The 23,861-nt window shown below is 44.1% G+C and overlaps 1 protein-coding gene across 4 annotated transcripts in view; it reads left to right on the top strand.

The window, feature by feature from the left end:
* DYSF (dysferlin) overlaps positions 1-23,861 on the top strand; it is a 119,975-nt gene that overhangs the window by 20,969 nt on the left and 75,145 nt on the right. For all 4 annotated transcript variants that reach the window (XM_070756809.1, XM_070756808.1, XM_070756811.1 and 1 more), the window contains exons 3-15: positions 3,350-3,441; positions 8,367-8,472; positions 9,411-9,525; positions 10,951-11,138; positions 12,027-12,155; positions 14,630-14,692; positions 15,672-15,722; positions 18,790-18,820; positions 20,387-20,502; positions 21,383-21,509; positions 21,604-21,707; positions 22,717-22,785; positions 22,886-22,929. In XM_070756809.1, the coding sequence (XP_070612910.1) occupies positions 3,350-3,441; positions 8,367-8,472; positions 9,411-9,525; positions 10,951-11,138; positions 12,027-12,155; positions 14,630-14,692; positions 15,672-15,722; positions 18,790-18,820; positions 20,387-20,502; positions 21,383-21,509; positions 21,604-21,707; positions 22,717-22,785; positions 22,886-22,929 (1,235 nt within the window). The remainder of the gene's footprint in view (positions 1-3,349; positions 3,442-8,366; positions 8,473-9,410; positions 9,526-10,950; positions 11,139-12,026; positions 12,156-14,629; positions 14,693-15,671; positions 15,723-18,789; positions 18,821-20,386; positions 20,503-21,382; positions 21,510-21,603; positions 21,708-22,716; positions 22,786-22,885; positions 22,930-23,861) is intronic.

The following is a 23,861-nucleotide window of genomic DNA, read 5'->3' as shown; positions in this document are numbered from 1 at the left end:
AACCGCTCCAAACCTGACTGTAAAAAATACAACTTCAGTAACCGAGTTGTTGAAGCGTGGAACTCATTACCTGACTCTGTAGTGTCATCCCCAAACCCCCAACACTTTACTCTTAGACTATCCACGGTTGACCTCTCCAGATTCCTAAGAGGTCAGTAAGGGGAGAGTACAAGTGCACTAGAGTGCCTTCCGTCCCCTGTCCTATTGCTCTCCTATATCTCCTATTCCTTTCTTCTATGCCTATATCTTCTCTTCTATTCTTTCTTAGATATATTTTACTATGAGTATCTCCTCTATAACCTTCATCATGTATTTTACTATGTGTATACCCACTAAAACCCTCATTGTGTATTGGACTAACTAACTAACTAACTAACTAACTAACTAACTAACTAACTAACTAACTAACTAATCGTGCATAAGTGCACCAGCATGCCTACCATCCCTGTCCTGATGTTTTTCTCTTATTACCACCCATCTCATGTACATATATAAACAGCATTGTATTTACCGCATGTATATTGCTAATACATACAGTACTTGACAAAATACGAGGGTCACCCAGAAAGTAATGCACCACATTTTTTTCTTCAACAATTATTTATTGAACACAATGAAACTTACACACAAGAAAGAAGGATGTTTCTTCTACGCTCCCTATTTTTTCACATAATCTCCATCCCGTTCTGTGGCCTTCCTCCGTCGAGACACAAGGGCATGTAGGCCCTGTCGGTACCACTCCTTGTTCTGGTCACAAAGCCATTTCTGCACTGCGCGAATCGCCTCTTCGTCAACCTCAAAATGTGCCCAGCGACTAACTGTACTTCTGTCTTTTTAAAATATTAATAATATTTTTATTGATTTTTATAATATAAAACACACAACATATAACCGTACTTCTGTCGACTGCAGATTCTCCATCAACGCTACACAAACGTTTGTGAATGTTCCCAACAGTTTCATTTTCTGCAGTGAGAAACTCAATGAGGGCACTCTGCTTGTAAAGTACGTCACTTACAGGCGCCATTTCGAAACACAGCTGCAGCTACACTCTCTGTCTGAAGAAAGGCAAAATTTGCACACACACTCCTGACAATTCAAATAACGTATAATTAAAGTTTGGCATTCATACCATTATTGTAGGCTGAGAAAAAAAAATGTGGTGCATTGCTTTTTGGGCGACCCTGAGTATATAAATAGCATTATATACTTCCAACACATACTTGACAAAATAAATAAATAAAAACTTCAAGCCTTCAGCCGAGACAATCCAAGAGAGAAGCGTTGAGAACTAAATCAGGGTTTCCTTTGCAGAACCGCGCCCTGCCAATAAGTGTCTGTTTATCACACATCCTCCTAGGAGTAGGAAACTTTTAGCTAATCTGTCTTGGAATCTGGGATTTCCTTGGGGGATAAGATGGGGTGTGGGGGGGAGGAAAGAAGGAAATTGATGAGGACTAAAGTCTTTGTCCTTCCAAGCTGCATATGCCAGTAGAATACCCACGTTACGTTTCATTCAGCTGAAACGGGAAGTGACATGATAAGCAGGCTTCCAATATTTGAGGGACAGACCCAAAGAAGAGGAGGGTTGGGGAGGGCACGTCAAGCTATTCTCCAAAGCCCCCAAAGGCAGGACGAGAAACAATGGGTGGAAACTCATCAAGCAGAGAAGCAACCTGGAATTAAGATGAAACGTCCTAACGGTGAGGACAATTCACCAGGGGAACTCCTTGCCACCAGAAGTTGCGTGTGCTCCATCACTGCAGGTTTTTAAGAAGAGGTTGGTCAGCCATTTGTCTGGAATTGCATGGGGTCTCCTGTTTGAGCTGGGGGCTGAACTAGAAGACCTCCAAGGTCCCTTCCAACACCGTTATTCTGTCCTTGGTTGTTTCCATCCGTTGCTTCTCACGTCCTGCCTTTGGTTGACTTGGAGAATAGGTGGACCTCATCTTCTCTGTGGGCAGCCCCCCAAGATTGGAGTCTAATCTGCTTCTCACGTCAGCCCCTAGTCCTTCTTTTCCATGTTGAGTTCAACCCTATTGAAGCTTGACCAGATCTTACGTGGTGGACTCAGTAATGGGTTGCTACCTCCACGGGGGGTGGGGGGTGGGGTAGTAAGTTTATGCACTTTTTATTGAATGCTTAATAGTTTTTTTATTGTCCCTCCTTCTCTAGTACCTTAATTACTTTTAAAATAGGAAATAATTAAATATTATGTTTTTACTCAAATGCTTTAATATTTGAATCATTATCTAGAACTGAACTTTTATAGCAATGAAATTGAGCTACTTGCCTAATCTGTTATCATACCGAACCTTGTGGGTTCAGGACAAAACCTTAAAATGTGGATGGGCTTCTCAACAAATAATGCTGTCTGTCATTTGTCCTGTTTGTGGCTATTCAAATAATGTGATTTAATCAACTGAAAAAGAGTCCACGCACCTATTGGAAAACTTATCTTGGTCGGTAAACCACTCCCACCCAGTCACATGACCTTTAAGCCACCCTGGTCACATGATTGTCAAGCCACTCCCACCTGGCCACATGACCATCAAGCCACACCCACAAAACAAGCCATGCCCCACAGTGTGGCAGTAAAAATTTTGGCAGCCCATCACTGGGTGGATTGAGTCCTTTTGGTTCAGCATATGCTAAATCAATCAATCAATCAATCAATCAATCAATCAATCAATCAAAAGATCAATCAATCCCAATGGAAAGAGAAGTATTAAGGAAGATTATGGACTGTGCAGAAATGAAGAGCCTTACATTGAAAATTAAGGATAAAGAAGACTCGGAGTTTTATAAAATTTGGGGGGAAATTTACGAATGGGTTGAAAATAAAAATGGATGAAGTAGTTAATGTAATGTAATTTTAATCTCAAAAAGATAAAGAAATGGGAAAAATAATTGAGAGAACCTGGATGACCGAAAGAGAAAAGGAGGCAGCATTATATAAATATGTAATGCATATTGAATTAGACATAGGTTTGAAATGGAATTGAAGAGCTAAGAATCTGATTATTAGAATGGAAAAATGAATTCAGTCTATTGCTCTTTAAGTTAAAATCGGGTATAGTTTCTTTTTTCTTAGATAGTCTGAATAATTTGGGATTGGGAATTAGATTTGGGATTTTTGATTATTTTTATATAGTAGACCTTATAATTATATTGTTACTTATTGAAGATATATGTGTTGTTATGTATGTATGTTTTTATGATGGAGAAAAAATAAAAAAAAACTTTATTAATAAACCAGTCAATTAACCAATCAATCAATCAATCATCCTACTTCAGATTCAATTTTTGCTCTGACGTTCCTGCCAACGTTTCCCCCGTCTTCTCTTAGGGCTTCGAGTGGGACCTGAAAGGTGTCCCATTGGACCAGAATGCTGAGCTCCACGTGGTGGTCAAGGATCATGAAACCATGGGCAGAAACAGGTGGGGCTCCCTGGAATATGTGTCTCTGCGTGTCGGTTGGAAATTCATTGTTGACCTTTTTTTTTGCTGCAGTAGTACCATATTTAGCCAGTAGATGGCAGTGTTTACAAATTTGGATCTGTGGTATATGGTATATTCTGTGCTCTTTTGTTCTGAGTAGAGTTTCCTGTTTCCTGTTACAATTGAATAATGGTAGCTGAACAGTAAAGCACATGGTGGCTGTGCTCTTTGTTCTATGTAAACTGAATTTCTAACAATGTCAAAAAGTCAATATGGCGAACAGGAAGGTGCAAACAAATCCCCACTTGGGGTTTTTCTCTGCTTTGCAGAGTTTATTAGCTGGTTCTCCCTTTGACCTAAACTGAGCGTGTTATTTTTATTTTATTTGTTTAAATGTTACATTGTTTGCTTCGGACTTTAAAATACTGTCTCTTGAGCATGTGCAGAGGGCACCTCTCTCAGTGGGAGCTTAGGAGGATGTATTTCAAGGCTATTGGAGCCACTGCTCAGCTTGCAACCAGCAAAAAAAAATATTAAAAGTTTTTTACTATACAGGTAGTCCTCGACTTCTGGCCCAACTTTTCTGTTGCTAAGTAAGACATTGGATAAGGGAGGTTTGCCCCCTTTCCCACCTTTATAGGGATGCTGCAATGGTCGTAAGTGTGAAAAATGGTCATAAGTCAAATGTCCAGCATTGCTGTAACCTCTGGTCACTAGACAAACCGTTATAAGTGGAGGACTACCTGTAGGGGAGAAGAAACCTGATTCCGCTCAAGAGAAAGCAGACCTGCCGTTCTCCACCTGGGCAGGTTTAAGCTGCGTGGACTCCAAGTCCCAGAATTCCCTCTGCTAGAAGTGCAATATTGTTAAGGAGTGTGCAGAGTGACTCCTGAGTTATCGAAGATGTACATGCACAATGGAAATATGGGATTCCTGCAGATATCCAGCAGGTAGTCAGGAGATAATGAGTAATGGTTCAGTCATACAAACCAGCTACATTAAAGCGTATAAAATAGTATTTAAAATAGTTAAATAGTCCAGTCATACACAGTCAATAACTCTCTATACATTAACAATACTGCAAGCCTTACTTGTACAGCTTACAAATACATAAACTATCATCAAACATGCTGCAATACCAAACAGAGAAATAACAGAGTCAGAGAGAAAGAATCATGTTTCTGGCGCCCTCTTATGCCCATCTCTGAAACTAACTCTTAAAACTATAGTGCTTCAATACATACAAGCATTCATTAGCTTGTTTATATATTGCCAAATCCAACCTGTTGTGTACAAAGTACTAACACATATGAAAAGGATTGCTGATTTAGCCACGATGCTAGCAGATCAAGAAAGACCCTCTACTTCCTGAAGAGAGAAACCCACCCAGGGAACAAAATCATCACGCAAAGTATTAGTACCACTTGGTAAAGACTTAGTAAAGCCACACCTGGAATCCAGCGTCCAGTTTTGGCCCCCACATTGCAAAAAAAGATGTTGAGAGTTTGGAAAAACAAAAGGAAGAGCAACTAAGAGGGGACATGATCGAAACGTTTAAATATGCTAAAGGGTGAAATAAGGTTCAGGAGGGAAGGGTTTTTAATAGGAAAGTGAACACAAGAACAAGGGAGCACAATCTGAGGTGAGTTGGGGGGAAGATCAGAAGCAACATGAGAAAATATTATTTGACTGAAAGGGCAGTAGATGCTTGGAACAAACTTCCAGCAGACGTGGTTGACAAATTCTCAGTAACTGAATTTAAACATGCCTGAGATAAACATATATCCATCCTAAGATAAAATACAGAAAATAGTATAAGGGCAGACTAGATGGACCATGAGGTCTTTTTCTGGCCTTGAGACTTCTATGTTTCTATTAAAAGTCCTGGCAACAAAAACACGTAGAACAGGATTTGGGTTTGGATAATTTAAGGAAAAGATGGATTTGGAGGTACATGATAGAAAGAGCTGGGGTGGCGCAGTGGTTAGAGTGCAGCACTGCAGGCTCCTTCCGCTAACTGCTAGCTCTCGTTCAGCAGTTCAAATCTCCCCACCAGCTCCAGGTGGACTCAGCCTTCCGTCCTTCCCAGGTGGGTCAAAGGAGGACCCCGATTGTAGGGGGCAAGAGGCTGAGTCTGTAACCACTTAGAGAGGGCTGGAAAAGCACTAGGAAGCAGGATATAAGTCTTAAGTGCTATCACTGTTCTGTTCTAACACCCCCTGGGTTCAAATGTGACGCCTGCATCACGTCTGCCAAATTCAAAATCTGGCCGTAGTGAGAATCCGCCGACAGCTGCCAAGACAGGAACTTAAAAATAGCCGGATGGCTCACAGGAGGAGCAAATATTCCCAGCAAGAGAAGGACTTAGCTAAGCTCTGGGGAATTTGGAAGGAGGAGGGGCTTGTCCAAGGCTTTTATTTTTTTATATACAGTATATTACTTTATTTTACTTTACTTTATAATTTATTTTATTTTAATCTGTCTAAATTACTTGAAAAATTATTTGAAAAGGTAAAAAAAAAGTTGCAAAAACTCTACCTTAGAGCTCTTGGAGCGCAGCTGTTTTCTGAAAGATGTTTTCAATGCCCCAAACCAGACACCATCTTCAGTGCTAGAGAAAGGGGTTCGTTCTCATTTTATACATGCATAAAATAGGAAGCTATATCTCTGCCTCTATCTTTATGCAGTATATGTCTATAATTGAATGAGAGCAGAACATATAAAACACACCCACAGTGAAAGCCAACTCCCTACCTTCTAGCCCTGATGGCATTAACTAGTTGGGCCATGAAACGTGATTTTTTTTAATAAAGTTTTTTTCCCCTCCACCATAAATGTAACCAAGTTCAGTGCCAAGGATTCAGCAATCCTCCTCCTCTTCTTCCTCCTCCTCCTCCTCCTCCTCCTCCTCTTCTTCTTCCTCCTCCCCCTCCCTTATAGCCCTGATGGCATTCCCTAACTGGGTCATGAAACATCTGCAAAAGGTAACCACGTTCAGCCCCAAGGATCCAGCAATCCTCCTCTTCTCCTCTTCTTCCTCCTCTTCTTCCTCCTCCTCTTCTTCCTCCTTCTCTTCTTCCTCCTCTTCCTCCTCCCTCCTCCCTTCTAGCCCTGATGGCGTTCCCTAGTCGGGTCACGAAACGACTGCAGGAAAGCCATCCATAGCCCCAGGTAACCTTCATTCCCACCCCGAGGCTACACCTTGGGTTCCCTTGACCGCCTGCCCAAGTGAAACCCAGTGCCAGAAGCCCGGTCGGAGGGGCTCCCTTCCCCCAGTGACAGGCGGGAGACTGAAAGGCCCCTTCCCCAAGGAGAGGAGGCAGCAGCCCCTGGGGGGATGGGGGGTGTGCAAGGATCTTTTGGGGTCCCTCCAGCAGGGCTGGGCCAAAGCAGGCAGGAAGGGCCTTGGAGGGGGGAAACGGCCGTCTCCGCCAAACAATGCCGGGAAGCCAGAAGGGAAGTGACCCCCAAAGGACCCAAGGCTCCTGCAAGGCTCCCACTCGGACTCTTGGCCACGGCTGGAACGGGAGGAACAGAGCCCCTCCTCCTTTGCAAAGCCACTCGGAATCAGGGCTTGTGGTGGGTCTCCCTCCGTCTTTTTTGGGTGGTGGTGGAAATCTCACATTACTTTTTCCCCCCTTTTAAATCACATTTCCTTCCCAGGTTGGTTCCTCTTCAGGAGGCCCTGTTCATGGGGTTGGGTTGATAAGCTGAGATTTGGACGAGAAAAATAATAATGATATTAATAATAATTCCTGCTTCCTGGCTTAAATCCCCATGGCAGAATCTCAGGCTGAAAGCAGAGAGTGATGGGGTAAAAAGACACTGCTCAAAAATATAAATACTATATACAGGGAGGGCTGAAAGATCGGAATGCAGGAAATATCCTCATGGAATCCTGAGTTCTGTGCAAAGTTGAATGGGCACCACAGCAGGTGAAATAGACTGTCAATCAGTGTTGCTTCCTAAGTGGACAGTTTGGTTTCACAGAAGTTGGATTGACTTGGAGTTATATTGTGTTGTTTAAGTGTTCCCTTTATTTTTTTTTGAGCAGTGTATATTCTGTGTGTGTGTGTGTGTGTGTAACTCACTCACCCACTCACTCACTCTATTTATTTATCCATCCATCCATCCTATTCATTTATATCTTATCTATCTATCTATCTATCTATCTATCTATCTATCTATCTATCTATCTATCTATCTATCTATCTGTCATCTCTCTCTCTCTCATCTATCTATCTATCTATCTATCTATCTATCTATCTATCTATCTATCTATCTATCTATCTATCTATCTATCTGTCATCTCTCTCTCTCTCATCTATCTATCTATCTATCTATCTATCTATCTATCTATCTATCAATCATCTATCTATCATCTATCTATCTATCTATCTATCTATCTGTCATCTCTCTCTCTCTCTCTCTCTCTATCATCTATCTATCTATCTATCTATCTATCTATCTATCTATCATCTATCTCATCTCTCTCTTTCCATCCATCCATCCATCCATCCATCTTATCCATTTATATCTTCTTTCCTATCTATCTACCTGTCTATCTGTCTGTCTGTCGGTCTATCTGTCATCAAGTGAGACCAAAATTTCTATTATTAAGTGAGGTGTCAGTTAAGCGAGTTTTGCCCCTTTCTTGCCAACGGTGGGAATTGTTGCCATTGCTAATTTAGCCACGTGGTTTTTAAGTGAACCCAGCTTCCCCCACCCACTTGGCTTATTCAGAAGGAGGTCACGTGACCCCAGGAGACCACAACCCTCATTAAACACAGGCCTGAGTTTTGATCACGTGACCACGGGGGATGCAGAGGTGGTCGTAACCTTGAAAAGATGAAACGTGGCTGTTGTAAGTCGAGGACGATCGGTGTAGCGGTCCCACTCACCTGCCGTGGCTTCCTCTCCGACAGGTTTCTGGGGGAAGCCCACGTGCCCCTCCGGGAGGTCCTGGTGTCCCCCAACCTGGCTGCCAGCTTCAACGCTCCTCTGCTGGATGCCAAGAGGCAGAACACAGGGGTAAGTCTGCTTTGGGGGTGAGGACGAGGGTACGGGGGTCTCCTCCTGGCCCCTGGCAGCCTTGGCGGAGCAGACTGGGGGATTCTGGGAGTGGAAACCCCATGCGTCTTCAAGGGGCTCTTCCTTCCTTCCTTCTTCCTTGCTTCCTTCCTTCCTTGCTTCCTTCCTTCCTTGCTTCCTTCCTTCCTTGCTTCCTTCCTTCCTTGCTTCCTTCCTTCCTCCCTCCCTTCCTTCCACCTTCCTTCCTTCCTTGCTTCCTTCCTTTTTCCTTGCTTGCTTCCTTCCTTTTTCCTTGCTTGCTTCCTTGCTTTCTTCCTTCCTTGCTTCCTCCCTCCCTCCCTTCCTTCCACCTTCCTTCCTTCCTTCCTTTTTCCTTGCTTTCTTCCTTCCTTGCTTCCTTCCTTGCTTCCTCCCTCCCTCCCTTCCTTCCACCTTCCTTCCTTCCTTCCTTCCTTTTTCCTTGCTTTCTTCCTTCCTTGCTTCCTTCCTCCCTCCCTTCCTTCCACCTTCCTTCCTTCCTTCCTTTTTCCTTGCTTTCTTCCTTCCTTGCTTCCTTCCTTGCTTCCTCCCTCCCTCCCTTCCTTCCACCTTCCTTCCTTCCTTCCCTCCTTCCTCCCTCCCTCCCTCCCTTCCTTCCACCTTCCTTCCTTCCTTCCCTCCTTCCTCCCTCCCTCCCTCCCTCCCTTCCTGTTAACTGAGTGGAAGGGCTGGGAAGTTGTTGTCACAACGGCTTTTCCGATTTGCGTGGCACGGGGGAGAAACAACTATCGTTACACGGGAATTGCATTTTGGGGATTCAGGCAGCGGACGCTCTCTTTAAAGCAGCCGCCTCAGCCCAAAGGAAGAAGCAGCTGCTTTAAAAGTACATGTTTTTGAGAGAGCATCCAACCCACCTTCCTCTCATGGCCTTCATCCATTTAACCCTTTCTGTTTTGCAGGGCTGCCTCATCCTCCAGGTCTCCTACACGCCTCCCCCGGGGGCAGCTCCTTTCATCCCTCCTCCGGCCCCCCCAGAGCCCAATCCCCCTCTTCCTGAGCTGGACACGGTGACAGGTAAGTGTTTTGTCCAGACGAGCCACCGACAGTAATTAAAGATCACACACATGCTGCACGGATAGTATAGCAACCTCTCACAATACTAGACAACACAGTATCAACAGTAGAGACCTTCAAATTTCTAGGTTCTATCATATCTCAAGACCTAAAATGGTCACCTGACATCAAAAACATCCTCCAAAAAGCACCACAAAGAATGTTCTTTCTGCGCCAGCTCAGGAAACTCAAACTGCCCATGGAGCTGCTGATTCAGTTCTACAGAGGAACCATTGAGTCTGTCATCTGCACCTCTATCACTGTCTGGTTTGGTTCTGCAACCCAACAGGACCAACACGGACTTCAGAGGAGAATCAGAACTGCAGAACAAAACAATGGCGGCCAACCTGCCTTCCATTGAGGACTTGTAGACTGCATGAGTCCAAAAGAGGACGGGGAAAATATTGATTGACCCATCGCATCCTGGACACAAACTGTTTCAACTCCGACCCCCAAAACGTCACTACAGAGCATTGCACACCAAGACAACTAGACACAAGAAGAGTTTTCCCCGAACGCCATCACTCTGCTAAACAAATAATTCCCTCAACACTGTCAGACTTTCTACTAAATCTACACTACTATTCTACTAGTTTCTCCCCATCATTCCGTTTCCCTCCAAGGGCAAAGTGTGCGATGTCATACACTACCTGGATGCTAAGGGCAGGAACGCTGCTGCGATGGAGACCCAAGAGGCTTATTGAAGCACACAACTTCGACAGAGTCAGTGTCGCCCAAGAATTTCTGGACCATTTCGAGATGGAAGGCGAGGATTTGCTCAACTGTAGAATAACAGGAGATGAAACGTGGCTCATCTCCAGGCTCCAGAGAGCAAACGTCAATCAATGATGGGGTGAAATATTCATTCTCCTTCCGCCCAAAAACATTCAAAACTCAGCAATCATAGAAACACAGAAGATTGACAACAGAAAAAGACCTCCTGGTCCATCTAGTCTTCCCTTATACTATTTCCTGCATTTTATCTTAGAATGGATCTAGGTTTATCCCAGGCAGGTTTCAATTCAGTTACTCTGGATTTATCAACCACGTCTGCTGGAAGTTTGTTCCAAGCATCTACTACTCTAATCGGTGAGAAAAATCTTGGGTCCCCATCGCAGCAGCTTTCCTACCCTTCGCATTCAGGTAGTGTATTAGAATAGAATAGAATAGAATAGAATAGAATAAAATAGAATAGAATTTTATTGGCCAAGTGTGATTGGACACACAAGGAATTTGTCTCTGGTGCAGATGCTCTCAGTGTACAGAAAAGAAAATATAGATTGGTCAAGAATCATGTGGTACAACACTTAATGATTGTCATAGGGGTCAAATAAAATAAATTAAATAAATAAAAACAAACAAACAAACGCACCTCTTTCTCCGCAGACACAGGGGGCGAAGAAGACAGCGAGGACCAGCTGGGCACTGAAGATGAAGCCGAGCCCTCCCCGAGACCCTCCGCTCCCGATCAGCCCCCCTTGCCCAAACGGCCCCCGCCCCATGTTCTTCCCACAAGCAAGAGAAGGAAAAGTACTTCCCGGAAACTGCTCTCCAACAAACACCAGGATTTCCAGGTGACCAACCTCAAGCCCGGGGGGGGGGGGGGGGGGGGGGCTGCTGTCCAGATGCGGGGGGGGGGAGATCGCAGAGCCCTCAATTGGCACAGAAAGATTTTATTTTATTTGTTTGTTTGTTTGTTTGTTTGTTTGTTTTTCTTTCTTTCTTTCTTTCTTTCTTTCTTTCTTTCTTTCTTTCTTTCTTTCTTTCTTTCTTTCTTTCTTTCGTTAGTCCAATACACAATGAGAGTTTTAGTGGGTATATATCTATATACACATAGTAAAATACACGATGAAGGTTATAGAGGAGATATTCATAGTAAAATATCTCTAAGAAAGAATAGAAGGTATAATAATAGAACATATCAATGAAAGAATAGAAGAAGAGATATAGGAATAGAAGAAAGGTATAGGAGATATAGGAGAGCAATAGGACAGGGGACGGAAGGCACTCTAGTGCACTTGTACTCGCCCCTTACTGACCTCTTAGGAATCTGGATAGGTCAACCGTGGATAATCCAAGGGTAAAGTGTTGGGGGTTAGGGGATGTGTATCGTCTGAGTGACAGTTACAAAATGTTTGCATCGTTGCCAATGCCCAAAAATGCCATTGTTCATTAGATCCAAACAATGGTGGTTGAATTCTAGCAACTGATCAACAGTGTGAACTTGGATTAGCAGTTCTCGATAATCAGTTCTCAACAATTATTTGTTATTATTAAAGTTTAACATTATAAAAGTAATGTTGAATGAATGGAAATGGAAGTTTCTAAAGTAGATTTTTATGGATTGTTTTTATGTATTAATGGGATTGATTTTATTGTTGTCTCTTATATATGTTGTGAGCGCCCAGAGTCCTCAGAGAGGGCAGCATATAAATCCCTACACCTGCCTTTCGTCTTTCTAGATCCGGGTGCGGGTCATTGAGGGGAGGCAGCTCTCTGGGGTCAACCTCAAGTCCGTGGTGAAGGTGACGGCTGTGGGGCAGACCAAAAGGACACGCATCCGGAAAGGAAACGGCCCCTTGTTCGATGAGGTGAGAAAAGAACTTGGAACTTGGAATAACTTTATTGGCACGTTGAATGCAAACTAATTGGCAAAAAATGAAATTCCGTTGCACATGGCTCTCCACCTCTAATATCAACATGATTGTGACAAGATAAACAAGCAAGCGAATAAATACAAAATGACACATATACCCACAGATGACATGGAGGAACAACCGAGTCTGCGGAGAGGGGTGGTATACAAATTTAATAAATGAATAAATAAATAACGGTCACAATTCAAAGTGTTGGTTATGACCTATAAAGCCCTTCATGGCATCGGGCCAGAATATCTCCAAGACCGCCTTCTGCCGCACGAATCCCAGCGACCGATTAGGTCCCACAGACTTGGCCTTCTCCGGGTCCCGTCGACTAAACAATGCCGTTTGGCGGGACCCAGGGGAAGAGCCTTCTCTGTGGCGGCCCCGACCCTCTGGAACCAGCTCCCCCCAGAGATTAGAACTGCCCCCACCCTCCTCGCCTTTTGTAAACTCCTTAAAACCCACCTTTGCCGTCAGACATGGGGGAACTGAAACATCTCCCCCGAGCCTATACAGTTATGTATGGTATGCTTGTGTGTATGTTTGCTTTTAATAATGGGTTTTTTAGTGTTTTTTAAATTATTAGATTTGTTATATATTGTTTATTATTGCTGTGAGCCGCCCCAAGTCTACGGAGAGGGGCGGCATACAAATCTAATAAATAAATAAACACAAATTTAATAAATAAATAAATAAATAACACAATCTACTTTGGAGGTATCTATCTATCTATCTATCTATCTATCTATCTATCTATCTATCTATCTATCTATCTTGTCCAATACACAATAATACACAATGAAGGTAAGAGAGGAGACCTTCGAGGAAATAGAATTAGAGAAAGAATAGAAGAGAGAATATAGGATAAAATAATCAATGAGAGAATAGAAGAAATATATAGGGATAGAAGAGAAGATATATGGGATATAGGAGAGACTATAGGACGGGACGGAAGGCACTCTAGTGCACTTATGGACGCTCCTTACTGACCTCTTAGGAATCTGGAGAGGTCAACCATGGATAGTCTAAGGGTAAAATGTTGGGGGTTAGGGGATGACACTACGGAGTCCATTAATGAGTTCCACACTTCAACAACTCTATTACTAAAGTTGTATTTTTTACAGTCAAGTATCCACTTTTACAGTATACACATCCTTGGCAACTGGTGCGCCAGATTGTGTGTTGGCTCCTCCATGGAGGAGTTTCACTGTAAATCCCGGTTGTGAGAATTGCTCCGACTCATCCTGGGATTTTGTAAAACTTGGGTGACTTTGGGGCAGTGGAGATGGGGGGTGGAGAGGACCCTCTGCCTGTGTGACTCTTTCTTTGGGGTCGGTTTTGTTAAAGAGTGTGCAGAGTGACCCTTGAGTTATCGATGCACAAAGAAAAACGTGGGATTCTAGCAGATAACCAGAAGGTAGTCAGGAGATATGAGTAATGGCTCAGTCATACAAACCAGATACATTAAAGTATATAAAATAAGTCATGGGCCTTCCTAGACACGTTTCTTCAACACTCTGTGGACGGCACTCACTGCCAATCGGTTTAGGGACACAATTCAAAGTGTTGGTTATGAACTATAAAGCCCTACATGGCATCGGACCAGATTACTTACGGGACGGCCTTCTGCTGCATGAGTCCCAGCGTCCGGTCAGGTCCCATAGAATCGGCCTTCTACAGGTCCCATCAACTACACAATGTCGCTTGGCGGGGCCTAGGGAAAGAGCCTTCTCTGTGGTGGCCCCAGCCCTCTGGAATCAGCTCCCCCTGGAGAGCCACACTGTCCCTACCCTCCTTGGCTTCCGTAAGAGTCTTAAGACTCATTTATGTTGCCAGGATTGGGGCCATTAAATCTCAGGCCCCCTGACCAGGGAATGTTATGAGTGGCTGAGGTCTGAATGTGAATGGTTGATTTTTAAAATATTGGGGATTTTAGGTTAGTTATCTTAGTTTAATTAATTGGATTTGGCATTGCATTTTATTGTTTTTTTAATTACATGTTGTAAGCCGCCCCGACTCTTTGGAGAGAGGCGGCATAGAAATGCAATAAATAAATAAATAAATTTATTTTGGCAAATATCAGAGTGAAGTTAAACAATCCAGTCATGCCAGTTAAATCAGTCAATAACTCTCAATACAACAATGCTACAAAGCTTACAGTGTACAAATACATAAACACACAGTTCTTACTACAGCAGTCACAACGAATCAGCAGAAATGAGCCGAAAAAGACAGAGAGAGAAAGAATCACGCTTCTAGCTCCCTCTAGTGGCTATTCCCAACACTAACTCTTAAAGCCATAATGTCTCAATACATACAATGTTTATATATCGCCAAACCCAAACTGTTATGTACACAGTACTAAAAGGTTTCCTGTGGTGCAGCTGACCTTGACCTCTGCTCTCTCTCTCTCTCTCCTCCAGACGTTTTTCTTCAACGTCTTTGAATGCCCCGCGGACCTTTTCGACCAGCCCATCTTCCTCTCGGTAAGTAGGCTGGGGATGCTCCCCCCTTGGCTCACAGGGAGAATGCACCATGGGGCGTAGGGCCTGTCCTTTTAGATGCATGGGTCGCATTGACCCACACGAGGGGGGGGCATGGCTGCTTTCTTAAATCGGGGGGAGGCACATTCCACATTTGTGAGAATTTTGTTCACCGTTTTGTTTATTTGCATCCCACATTTATTAGTTTTGTTTTGTTTTTTTTTTTAAAAAATTGTTTTCAAAAATAAACAAACACGACAAGACAAACTAACATAAAATAGACAGGACATAACACAATTGCTACAATTGCTCCGCTCAGTATTGAAGTCCTCTTAGTACAGAAGGGAAAAATTAATTATAGTTTAGATCAATTCAGAAAAGAATACATTTCTTCATATTATCTTTGTATAATCTATTCTATATCTAATAGATTTAACTATTAAACTCTATACTTCAACATCTTTAAACATTCCTTTTATTCCACCAACAATTAACCATTTGCCAGGTTTTATAAAATTCTGTTTCCACTTGATTATTCAATTATTAGTTTTGTTAAGAACCCTTGAGTTATCAGGGACACACACAGAGGGAAATGTGGGATTCCAGCAGATATCCAGGAGATGTGAGTATTGGATTTCTAGATTGTAATTTTAAATTTAATTAGATTTGCCATTGTACTGTATTGTTATGTTAGTCGCTGTTAGTCGCCCCGAGTCCTCGGAAAAGGGCGGCATACAGATCTAACAAACAAACAAACAAACAAACAAACAAACAAACAAACAAACAGGGACAGGGGACAGAAGGCTCTCTGGTGCACTTATACACCTGGCTGGAAGTTCACGATGGCTTGTAGGAGGTACATCTTGGTGCAGATAAGGAGCAGTGGCTCTTCGTCCCCTGGGGAGACCCCTGCCCCAAGGGGGAAGCACATCGGATGACTCATTATTCCAGTGGACGTTCATTTTTTGTGTGTTCCCTCCAGGTTGTTGACTCTCGTTCTCTCCGGACGGACTCTGTCGTTGGAGAATTCCGGGTAAGTCATTTCCTGATTCCTAATCGGATCTTTTGTTTCTCGAAAATAATTACAGACAAATCCTTCTTGGACAGACCTCCAGGAGTCATGCGCAATTGTCACCTCCTCTCTCTTTCCTGTGTGTTATGCTGCACAAGCAATTAATCTCCACCCTCCTCTGCTGAAAAGTGACAGAATGTTCTATAGATGGCATCTAGCACCATCAGGATGGGCAAAAATCTGTCCAAATTTGAATTGCTGGAAATGTAAAAAAGAGTTAGGTGCCTTCTTCCATATATGGTGGATGTGTCCCGAAGCGAAGGATTACTGGAAAATAGTATATAATTGGCTGCAAGGTATAATGGAAAGAGAAATGGAATTCACTCTTGAATTTTTTTACTTGGAATAATGAAGAAGGAAACGGAGCCCCTCCCTTAGGAACCCAGGTTGCAAGGCCTCGGTCTCTTCAGCCTTGAAAGACGGCGTTTAAGGGGGGACTTGATTGAAGGGTATAAAATCCTGCATGGGATAAAAAAGGTGGATAGAGAAAAATTATTTTCTCTATCACACAATACCAGGACGAGGGGCCCCTCCCTAAAGCTCAGAGGTAAGAAAGTGAGGACAAATCAAGGGAAATATTTCTTCACCCAGAGGGTTCTTGGTTGATGGAATTCACTTCCAGAAGAGGTCATGACAGCTGTCAGCCTTGATAGCTTCAAGGCAGGATTAGACAGATTCATGGATGCCAAGTGTATTGGTGGTTATTGAAACGGATGTCCATGTGCTGCCTCTATGTTGGTTGAGGCAGGCAGGGTTCCCTTGAGTACCACTTGTTGGGGCTCCAGGGAAAGGGAGGGTCTTGCCTTCTCTTTCTGCTCAAGATCCCCAAGGGGGACAATTGGGGGGCCACTGTGGGACACAGAATGCTGGACTCGATGGGCTTTGGCCTGATTCAGCAGGGCTCTTCTTAGCTTCTTATGTTCTAAGAAACAATATCCCAAGAAGATACAACACTTAACAATACATATTATAACAGCTGCGAGGATAGCCTACGTGCAGTATTGGAAAAACAACTCAGTCCCATTAGAAAATGTACTTATAGATAAAATTTACAAGTGTGCAGAGATGGACAGGTTGACAATGGAGCTGAAGGGTTAAATATTTCAGAATTCTTCGAAACATGGAACAGATTAGGGGAAAAAAGAAAGGACTGTGAAACAATGTGAAATGAGTGATGAAAAACAAGAACTATGTAAATACAGTGGGGCCTCTACTTACGAACTTCATTCATTCCGTGACCAGGTTCTTAAGTAGAAAAGTTTGTAAGAAGAAGCCATTTTCCCCATAGGAATCAATGTAAAAGCAAATAATATGTGTGACTGGGGAAACCACAGGGTCCTGTTTCCTCCCAGGAGATTCCTAGAGAGGCCCCACAGAGGCTTCTTCCCATCTTTTCCAGCCCTGTTTCCTCTACATGAAACCGCTGGGCGAGATCATCCAAGGACATGGGGTGAGGTATCATCAATATGCCGATGATACCCAGCTGTACATCTCCACCCCATGTCCAGTCAACGAAGCAGTGGAAGTGATGTGCCGGTGCCTGGAGGCTGTTGGGGCCTGGATGGGTGTCAACAAACTCAACTCAACCCAGACAAGACGGAGTGGCTGTGGGTCTTGCCTCCCAAGGACAATTCTATCTCTCCATCCATTACCCTGGGGGGGGGGAATTATTGACCTCCTCAGAGAGGGTCCACAACTTGGGCGTCCTCCTCGACCCACAGCTCACATTAGAGAAACATCTTTCAGCTGTGGCGAGGGGGGCGTTTGCCCAGGTTCGCCTGGTGCACCAGTTGCGGCCTATTTGGACCGGGACTCATTGCTCACGGTCACTCATGCCCTCATCACCTCGAGGATCGACTACTGTAACGCTCTCTACATGGGGCGACCTTTGAAAAGTGTTCAGAAACTTCAGATTGTGCAGAATGCAGCTGCGAGAGCAATTATGGGCTTCTCCAAGTATGCCCATATCACTCCAACACTCCGCAGTCTGCATTGGTTGCCGATCAGTTTCCGGTCACAATTCAAAGTGTTGGTTATGACCTATAAAGCCCTTCATGGCACCGGACCAGAATATCTTCGGGACTGCCTCCTGCCGCACGAATCCCAGCGACCGGTTAGGTCCCACAGAGTTGGCCTTCTCCGGGTCCCGTCGACTAAACAATGTCGTCTGGCGGGACCCAGGGGAAGAGCCTTCTCTGTGGGGGGCCCGACCCTCTGGAACCAGCTCCCCCCTGAGATTAGGATTGCCCCCACCCTCCCTGCCTTTCGTAAACTCCTTAAGACCCACCTTTGCCGTCAGGCATGGGGGAACTAAAACACCTCCCCCTTGCCCATGTTGTTTTGTTGATTGATTGACTGTGTGCCTGTTTTTTATATATACTGTTTTTATGAGATTACTAATTTTAAATTGTAATTAGATTGGTGGGCATTGGATTTGGTATTATGTACTGTGCTGTTTTTTATTATTGTTGTGAGCCGCCCCGAGTTTGCGGAGAGGGGCGGCATATAAATCCAATAAATCTAATCTAATCTAATCAGGAGATTCCTAGAGAGGCCCCATGAAGGCTTCTCCCTGCCTTTTGAAGGCTCGGGTTTTTAAGTCGAAAATGGTTTTTGAGAAGAGGCGAAAAAGATCTTGAACATCCGGTTCTTATCTAGAACAGTTCGTAAGTAGAGGCCTTCTTAGGTAGAGGTACCACTGTATGTGATATAATGTATACTATTAAGTAGATACACTATAAGAAAATGGGTTGTGGATCTGTGTCGAAATATTGTGTTGTTCTAAAAATGAAAAAGCAATGAAAAAGAATAAAGAGGGTCTTCTAGTCCGACCCCCTGCTTGGGCAGGAAAAACTCGCCCTTTTCAGACAAATCCTTGTCCAGTCTCTTCTTTAAAACTTCCAGAGTTGGAGCATTGGCCAGACATTGACCCTGTCTGTCCTGGGTGGGGTGGGGGCTAGGACAGAGGGGCCTTCTGGGAAGTGTTGAGGTCCAGCCTGAGGGTCCTTGTGCTTATTATGTCTTCCAGGTGGACGTTGGAACAATTTACGCTGAACCCCGTGAGTGGAAAGGAGGAATTTCCCGCCTTTGAATGTGTTGCGTTAGCAGGGAAGAGAGAAAATGTGGCGGAAGGCTGCAGTTTTACCATGAGATAAAATGATACAAATAGGAAGGGGAAAAAATGGAGAACATAGAAACATAGAAGACTGACGGCAGGAAAAGACCCCATGGTCCATCTAGTCTGCCCTTTCACTATTTCCTGTATTTTATCTTACAATGGATCTATGTTTCTCCCAGGCAGGTTTAAATTCGTCAAAGAGAAAAGAAGTGTAGAGAGGAGAGAAAAAGAAGCGACAAAATTTCAATTTCTTTTCAAAAAAACAATTATTTTTTTCATAGCAGTGTCATGCAAAGAATGCATTTTATAACCGCCAAACCGTTTAGTAGCAGTCCTCGACTTACAACAGTTCATTTAGTGACCATTTAAAGTGGCAACGGCAGTGAAAAAAGGGGCCTTTTTCACACTCACGACCATTGCGGAATCCCCATGGCTTTGTGATCAAAATTGTGATCACATTTATGACGGTTGTGGTGTTCTGGAATTACATGCGAACTTTTGCGAACGTCTGACGAGCGACGTCAATGCGAAAGCCAGATTCACTTAACAACCATGTTCCTAACTTAACAACTTCAGTGGTTTCACTTAACAACCGGAGTGAGAAAGGTCATAAAAGGGGGCAAAACTCCACTTAAACAACTGCCTCGCTCAGCAACAGAATTTTCCAGCTCCGATGGTGGCCATTAAGTCAAGGACCACCTGTCTTTATATATTTTACTTTTCTTATTTAGTTACATTTGCAAATAACTCAAGGTGGTGAACATACACACTCTTCCTTTCCTCCCCCCACCGTCACAACAACACCCCTGCCAGGTCACTAAACAAATCGTTGTAAGTCAAGAAAATATTATTTGAATGAAAGAGTTGTCGAAGCTTGGAACAAACTCCCAGCAGACGTGGTTGGTAAATCCACAGGGACTGAATGTAAACCTGCCTGGGATAAACATAGATCCATCCTAAGATAAAATACAGGAAGTAGTATAAGGGCAGACGAGATGGACCAGGAGGTCTTTTTCTGCCCTCAATCTTCTGTGTTTCTAAAAAGATGGAAAAAAGATGGCGACGCCCACAGGACTAGCACCATAGCGGCCACCTACAAACTGCGCAATCTGGTAGCCACTAATGGTGCACCATCCCCTACAGTACCGGTGGCAACCCACTGCTGGACCAGGGATCTCCAAATCTTGGCAACTTTAAGACTCGTGGACTTCAACTCCCAGAATTCCTCAGCCAGCTATGCCTACTGGGCGATGCCGGTGGGGGATTCTGGGAGTTGAAGTCCACGAGTCTTAAAAGTTGCCCAGATTTGGGGACCCCTGATGTGGACGATGCCACATTTGCTGACCCCGGGGGTGGTGGGATAAATGCCCCTCGATTCCGGAAAGTGAAAAAGGGAGCGAGGACGGGGACTGCTAAACAGTCCTTCATTATTAGCAGAGGGTTTTATCCGAGGAGGTGGGGTGAATTGTGGGGTCTAAATGTGAGCTGGGTCTTCTCCCCCCCCCAGGGCATTGCTTCCTGCGTAAATGGCTTCTGCTGTCGGACCCGGAGGATTTCTCAGCCGGCGCCAGAGGCTACCTGAAAGTCAGCTTATACGTCCTCGGTCCTGGGGATGAAGCCCCCGTGAGTATTTTAGAAATAGCGACAGCCCTTAGACTTATATATCGCTTCCTAGTGCTTTGACAGCCCCCTCTAAGCGGTTTACAGAGGCAACCTATTTGCCCCCGACCGTCTGGGTTCTCATTTGACCCACTTTGGAAGGAGGGAAGGATGAGTCAACCGGAAGGAAGGAAGGAAGGAAGGAAGGAAGGAAGGAAGGAGGGAAGGAAGGCAGGTTGGTTGGTTAAAAGAAGGGAGGAAGGAAGGTTAAAAAATGGAAAGAAGGGAGGGAGGGAGGTTAAAAGAAGGAAGGAAAGAAGGTTAGAAGATGGAAAGAAGGAAAGAAGGGAGGGAGATTAGAAGATGGAAAGAAGGAAGGAAGGCAGGTTGGAAGAAGGAAGGGAGGTTAGAAGATGGAAAGAAGGAAGGAAGGAAGGGAGGGAGGTTGGTTAAAAGTTGGAAGGAAGGTTAGAAGATGGAAAGAAGGAAGGAAGGAAGGGAGGTTAGAAGAAGGAAGGGAGGTTAGTAGATGGAAAGAAGAAGGAAGGAAGGTTAGAAGATGGAAAGAAGGAAGGAAGGGAGGGAGGTTGGTTAAAAGAAGGAAGGGAGGTTAGAAGTTGGAAAGAAGAAGGAAGGAAGGTTAGAAGAAGGAAGGGAGGTTAGTAGATGGAAAGAATAGATGGAATGGAATAGAATAGAAAATTATAAAATGGAATGGAATGGAATAAAATAGAATAGAATTCTTTATTGGCCAAGTGTGATTGGAGACCCAAGGAATTTGTCTTTGGGGCATATGGATAGTCAACCCACAGGAAAGGTGCCTGTAGAGAGACAGGGGGTCCGGTAGGGACCCCAGTGCCAAAGCAGGCAGGCGCTTCATCCCCCCCTCCCACCCTCTTTGCAGCTGGAGAAGAAGGAAGCTGTGGAGGAGAAGGAGGACATTGAGGGCAACGTCTTCAAGCCCCCTGGGGTGGCTCTCCGCGGAGCCCACTTCTCCCTCAAGGTGTACCGAGCAGAAGACCTTCCCCAGAGTGAGTGTGGACCTCAGGGGCCTCAATTAGAGGAGGAGGGGCTGCTTCTGCCTTCCAATTCTGGGCAACCAACCTGAGGGTTTTCTCCTTCCAGTGGATGATGCCGTGATGGACAGCGTCAAGCAGATCTTTGGCTTCGAAAGCAACAAGAAGAACCTGGTGGATCCCTTTGTGGAGGTCACCTTTGCAGGGAAAACGGTACGTCAGCTGCACCCCTCCCCCTCCCCGGGGTCATTAATGGCAGAAGCCAAAAATGCTCACTTTATTTTTTGGAATTTTTAAAAATTGGTTTTCAAAAATATTTAAAAACAGACAAACAAATAGCAACAAAAGACAGACACATTAAACAAAAACAACAACAAAAATTATAATACTGTATAATTTATTAATTATAATATCAGCAAACATTCAGTATTTCTGCATTGCTACATCAGATATTTCATTAAGTCCTATAATAATATACATATGAATTAATTACAGTAATATTCGTACTATTTCATACAATCACAAAGCCCCTATTCGAGTCATTCATATTTACACATTAATATTCTTTATTTTACTAATCTTTATTTATCTTTTGTAATCTTTTTATTTCTTATTTCTTAACTCTCAATTCATCTGTGCCATTTTGCCCATATTTCATGATGCTCAGAATCTTTTTGGCCCCTTAATTCCATCGTCAGTTTGTCTATTTAAGTTATATATTTTATTAATTACTGCTTTCTCTGAGGGGGATTCTGTATCTTTCCAATATTGGATGAAGGTAATTCTGGCTGCAGTTGTAATATATAATATTAGATATTTTTCAGCTTTACTGGTAAAAAGCTAACTTTTAATCCTCGGCAACCGAGGCACAGAATCACGTGAAGTATTAGTATCCCTTTATCAAGCCTCAGTTAAGGCCACACCTGGAATAACTGAATTTGTGTTGCCCTACACATTTGAGCTAGAATACATGACTACAATACAGAGAGACTGCAGAGCAAACTTAACAGTGAGTAGCCAGACAAAGAGAAACAGAGAGGGTAAGCTAAAACTCTCGCTCCCTCTTGTGGCAGTCTGCAACACCTGCAGCCAATATATCGCCAACCGAATAATTATGGACAGAGTCCAAACATTAAGTCAGATTTCTGCCTAGAGGAAGGGAGGGGGGACCCCTGAGGAGAGGGGGTTCTTACTCAGGGGTGTCTCTCCTTCCTTTGAACAGCTCTGTAGCAAGATTGTGGAGAAGAACGCCAACCCGCAGTGGAACCAGATCCTCACGCTGCCTGTCATGGTGAGCCCCTCCCCGAAGCCCCCTCCCTTCTTTTCAGCATCCTCTCTTCTCCCAAAGTCTCTCTCTCTGACCCCCCCCCCTCTTCTGCTCTTCCCTGCAGTTTCCCTCCATGTGTGAAAGGATGAGGATCCGCGTCATGGACTGGTGAGTAAAGAGCGAGGGTCTGTCATGTAAGATTTGGAGAAAAGGGGGCCAGGCAGCCTTGTTTCTAGCTGGGGGCTGCAGTTCAGTCTTACCTGTTTTTTAAGCCCCTGGAAACCATGAGGACTCTGCACAATTTGAGTAAATTCCACTTCCTTCTGGCACTGATGATATTAACTAGTTGGGTCATGAAAGGTCTACAAGAAAACATACAAGCTCAGAGAGCACCAAAAACCACATAGTCTTTTTTTCCTTGCCCTCCTCCCTCCTTCTGTTCTTTCTCTTCCATCTGTTCTACTTTTCCTCCTCTTCCTCCTCCTTTTCCTCCTCATCTTCCTTCCTCTTCCTCCTTCTCCTTCTCTTCCTCACCTTCTTTTCTTTTCTTCCTCCTCTTCCTTCCTCTTCTCCTTCTCTTCCCCCTCCTCTTTCTTCCTCTTCCTCCTCCTCTTTCTTCCGCCTTTTCATCCTCATCTTCCTTCCTTTTCCTCCTTTTCATCTTCCTCCTCCTCATCTTCCTCCCTCTTCCTTTTCCTCTCCTCCTCCTCCTTCTTCTCCTCCTCCTTCTCTCTACCTCCTTCTCATCCCCTTCTTCCTTCCTCTTCCTCCTCTTCCTCATTTCCTCAGTTGGTAATGAGGAAGAGGGCCGTCTGCATTTCCTGTCATGAGTGATTCAGCAATCATGACAGGATCTCTTGCCTCTTCTGGATGGAAGAGTTCGGAGGGCATCCAAAGGTGGGAATGGTTGGGTAAGAGGAGAGTCACTCATGAGTAGCGCTGGGGGCCACACCCTCAGGGTATTTAAGAGTGAGTAGAGCCACGGCCCGGTGCAGAGAACAATGGATTATTCTGGCTTCTAGTTCCGTGATCATTGTCTTGCATTTGAAAGAACATTTTTGGCTTTGAGTAGAACTCTCAAAGATTATTCCTGTACATCT

Source organism: Erythrolamprus reginae, chromosome 7, assembly GCF_031021105.1.
Source record: "Erythrolamprus reginae isolate rEryReg1 chromosome 7, rEryReg1.hap1, whole genome shotgun sequence".
Lineage (NCBI taxonomy): Eukaryota > Metazoa > Chordata > Lepidosauria > Squamata > Dipsadidae > Erythrolamprus > Erythrolamprus reginae.
This window is presented reverse-complemented; position numbering and strand designations above follow the sequence as displayed.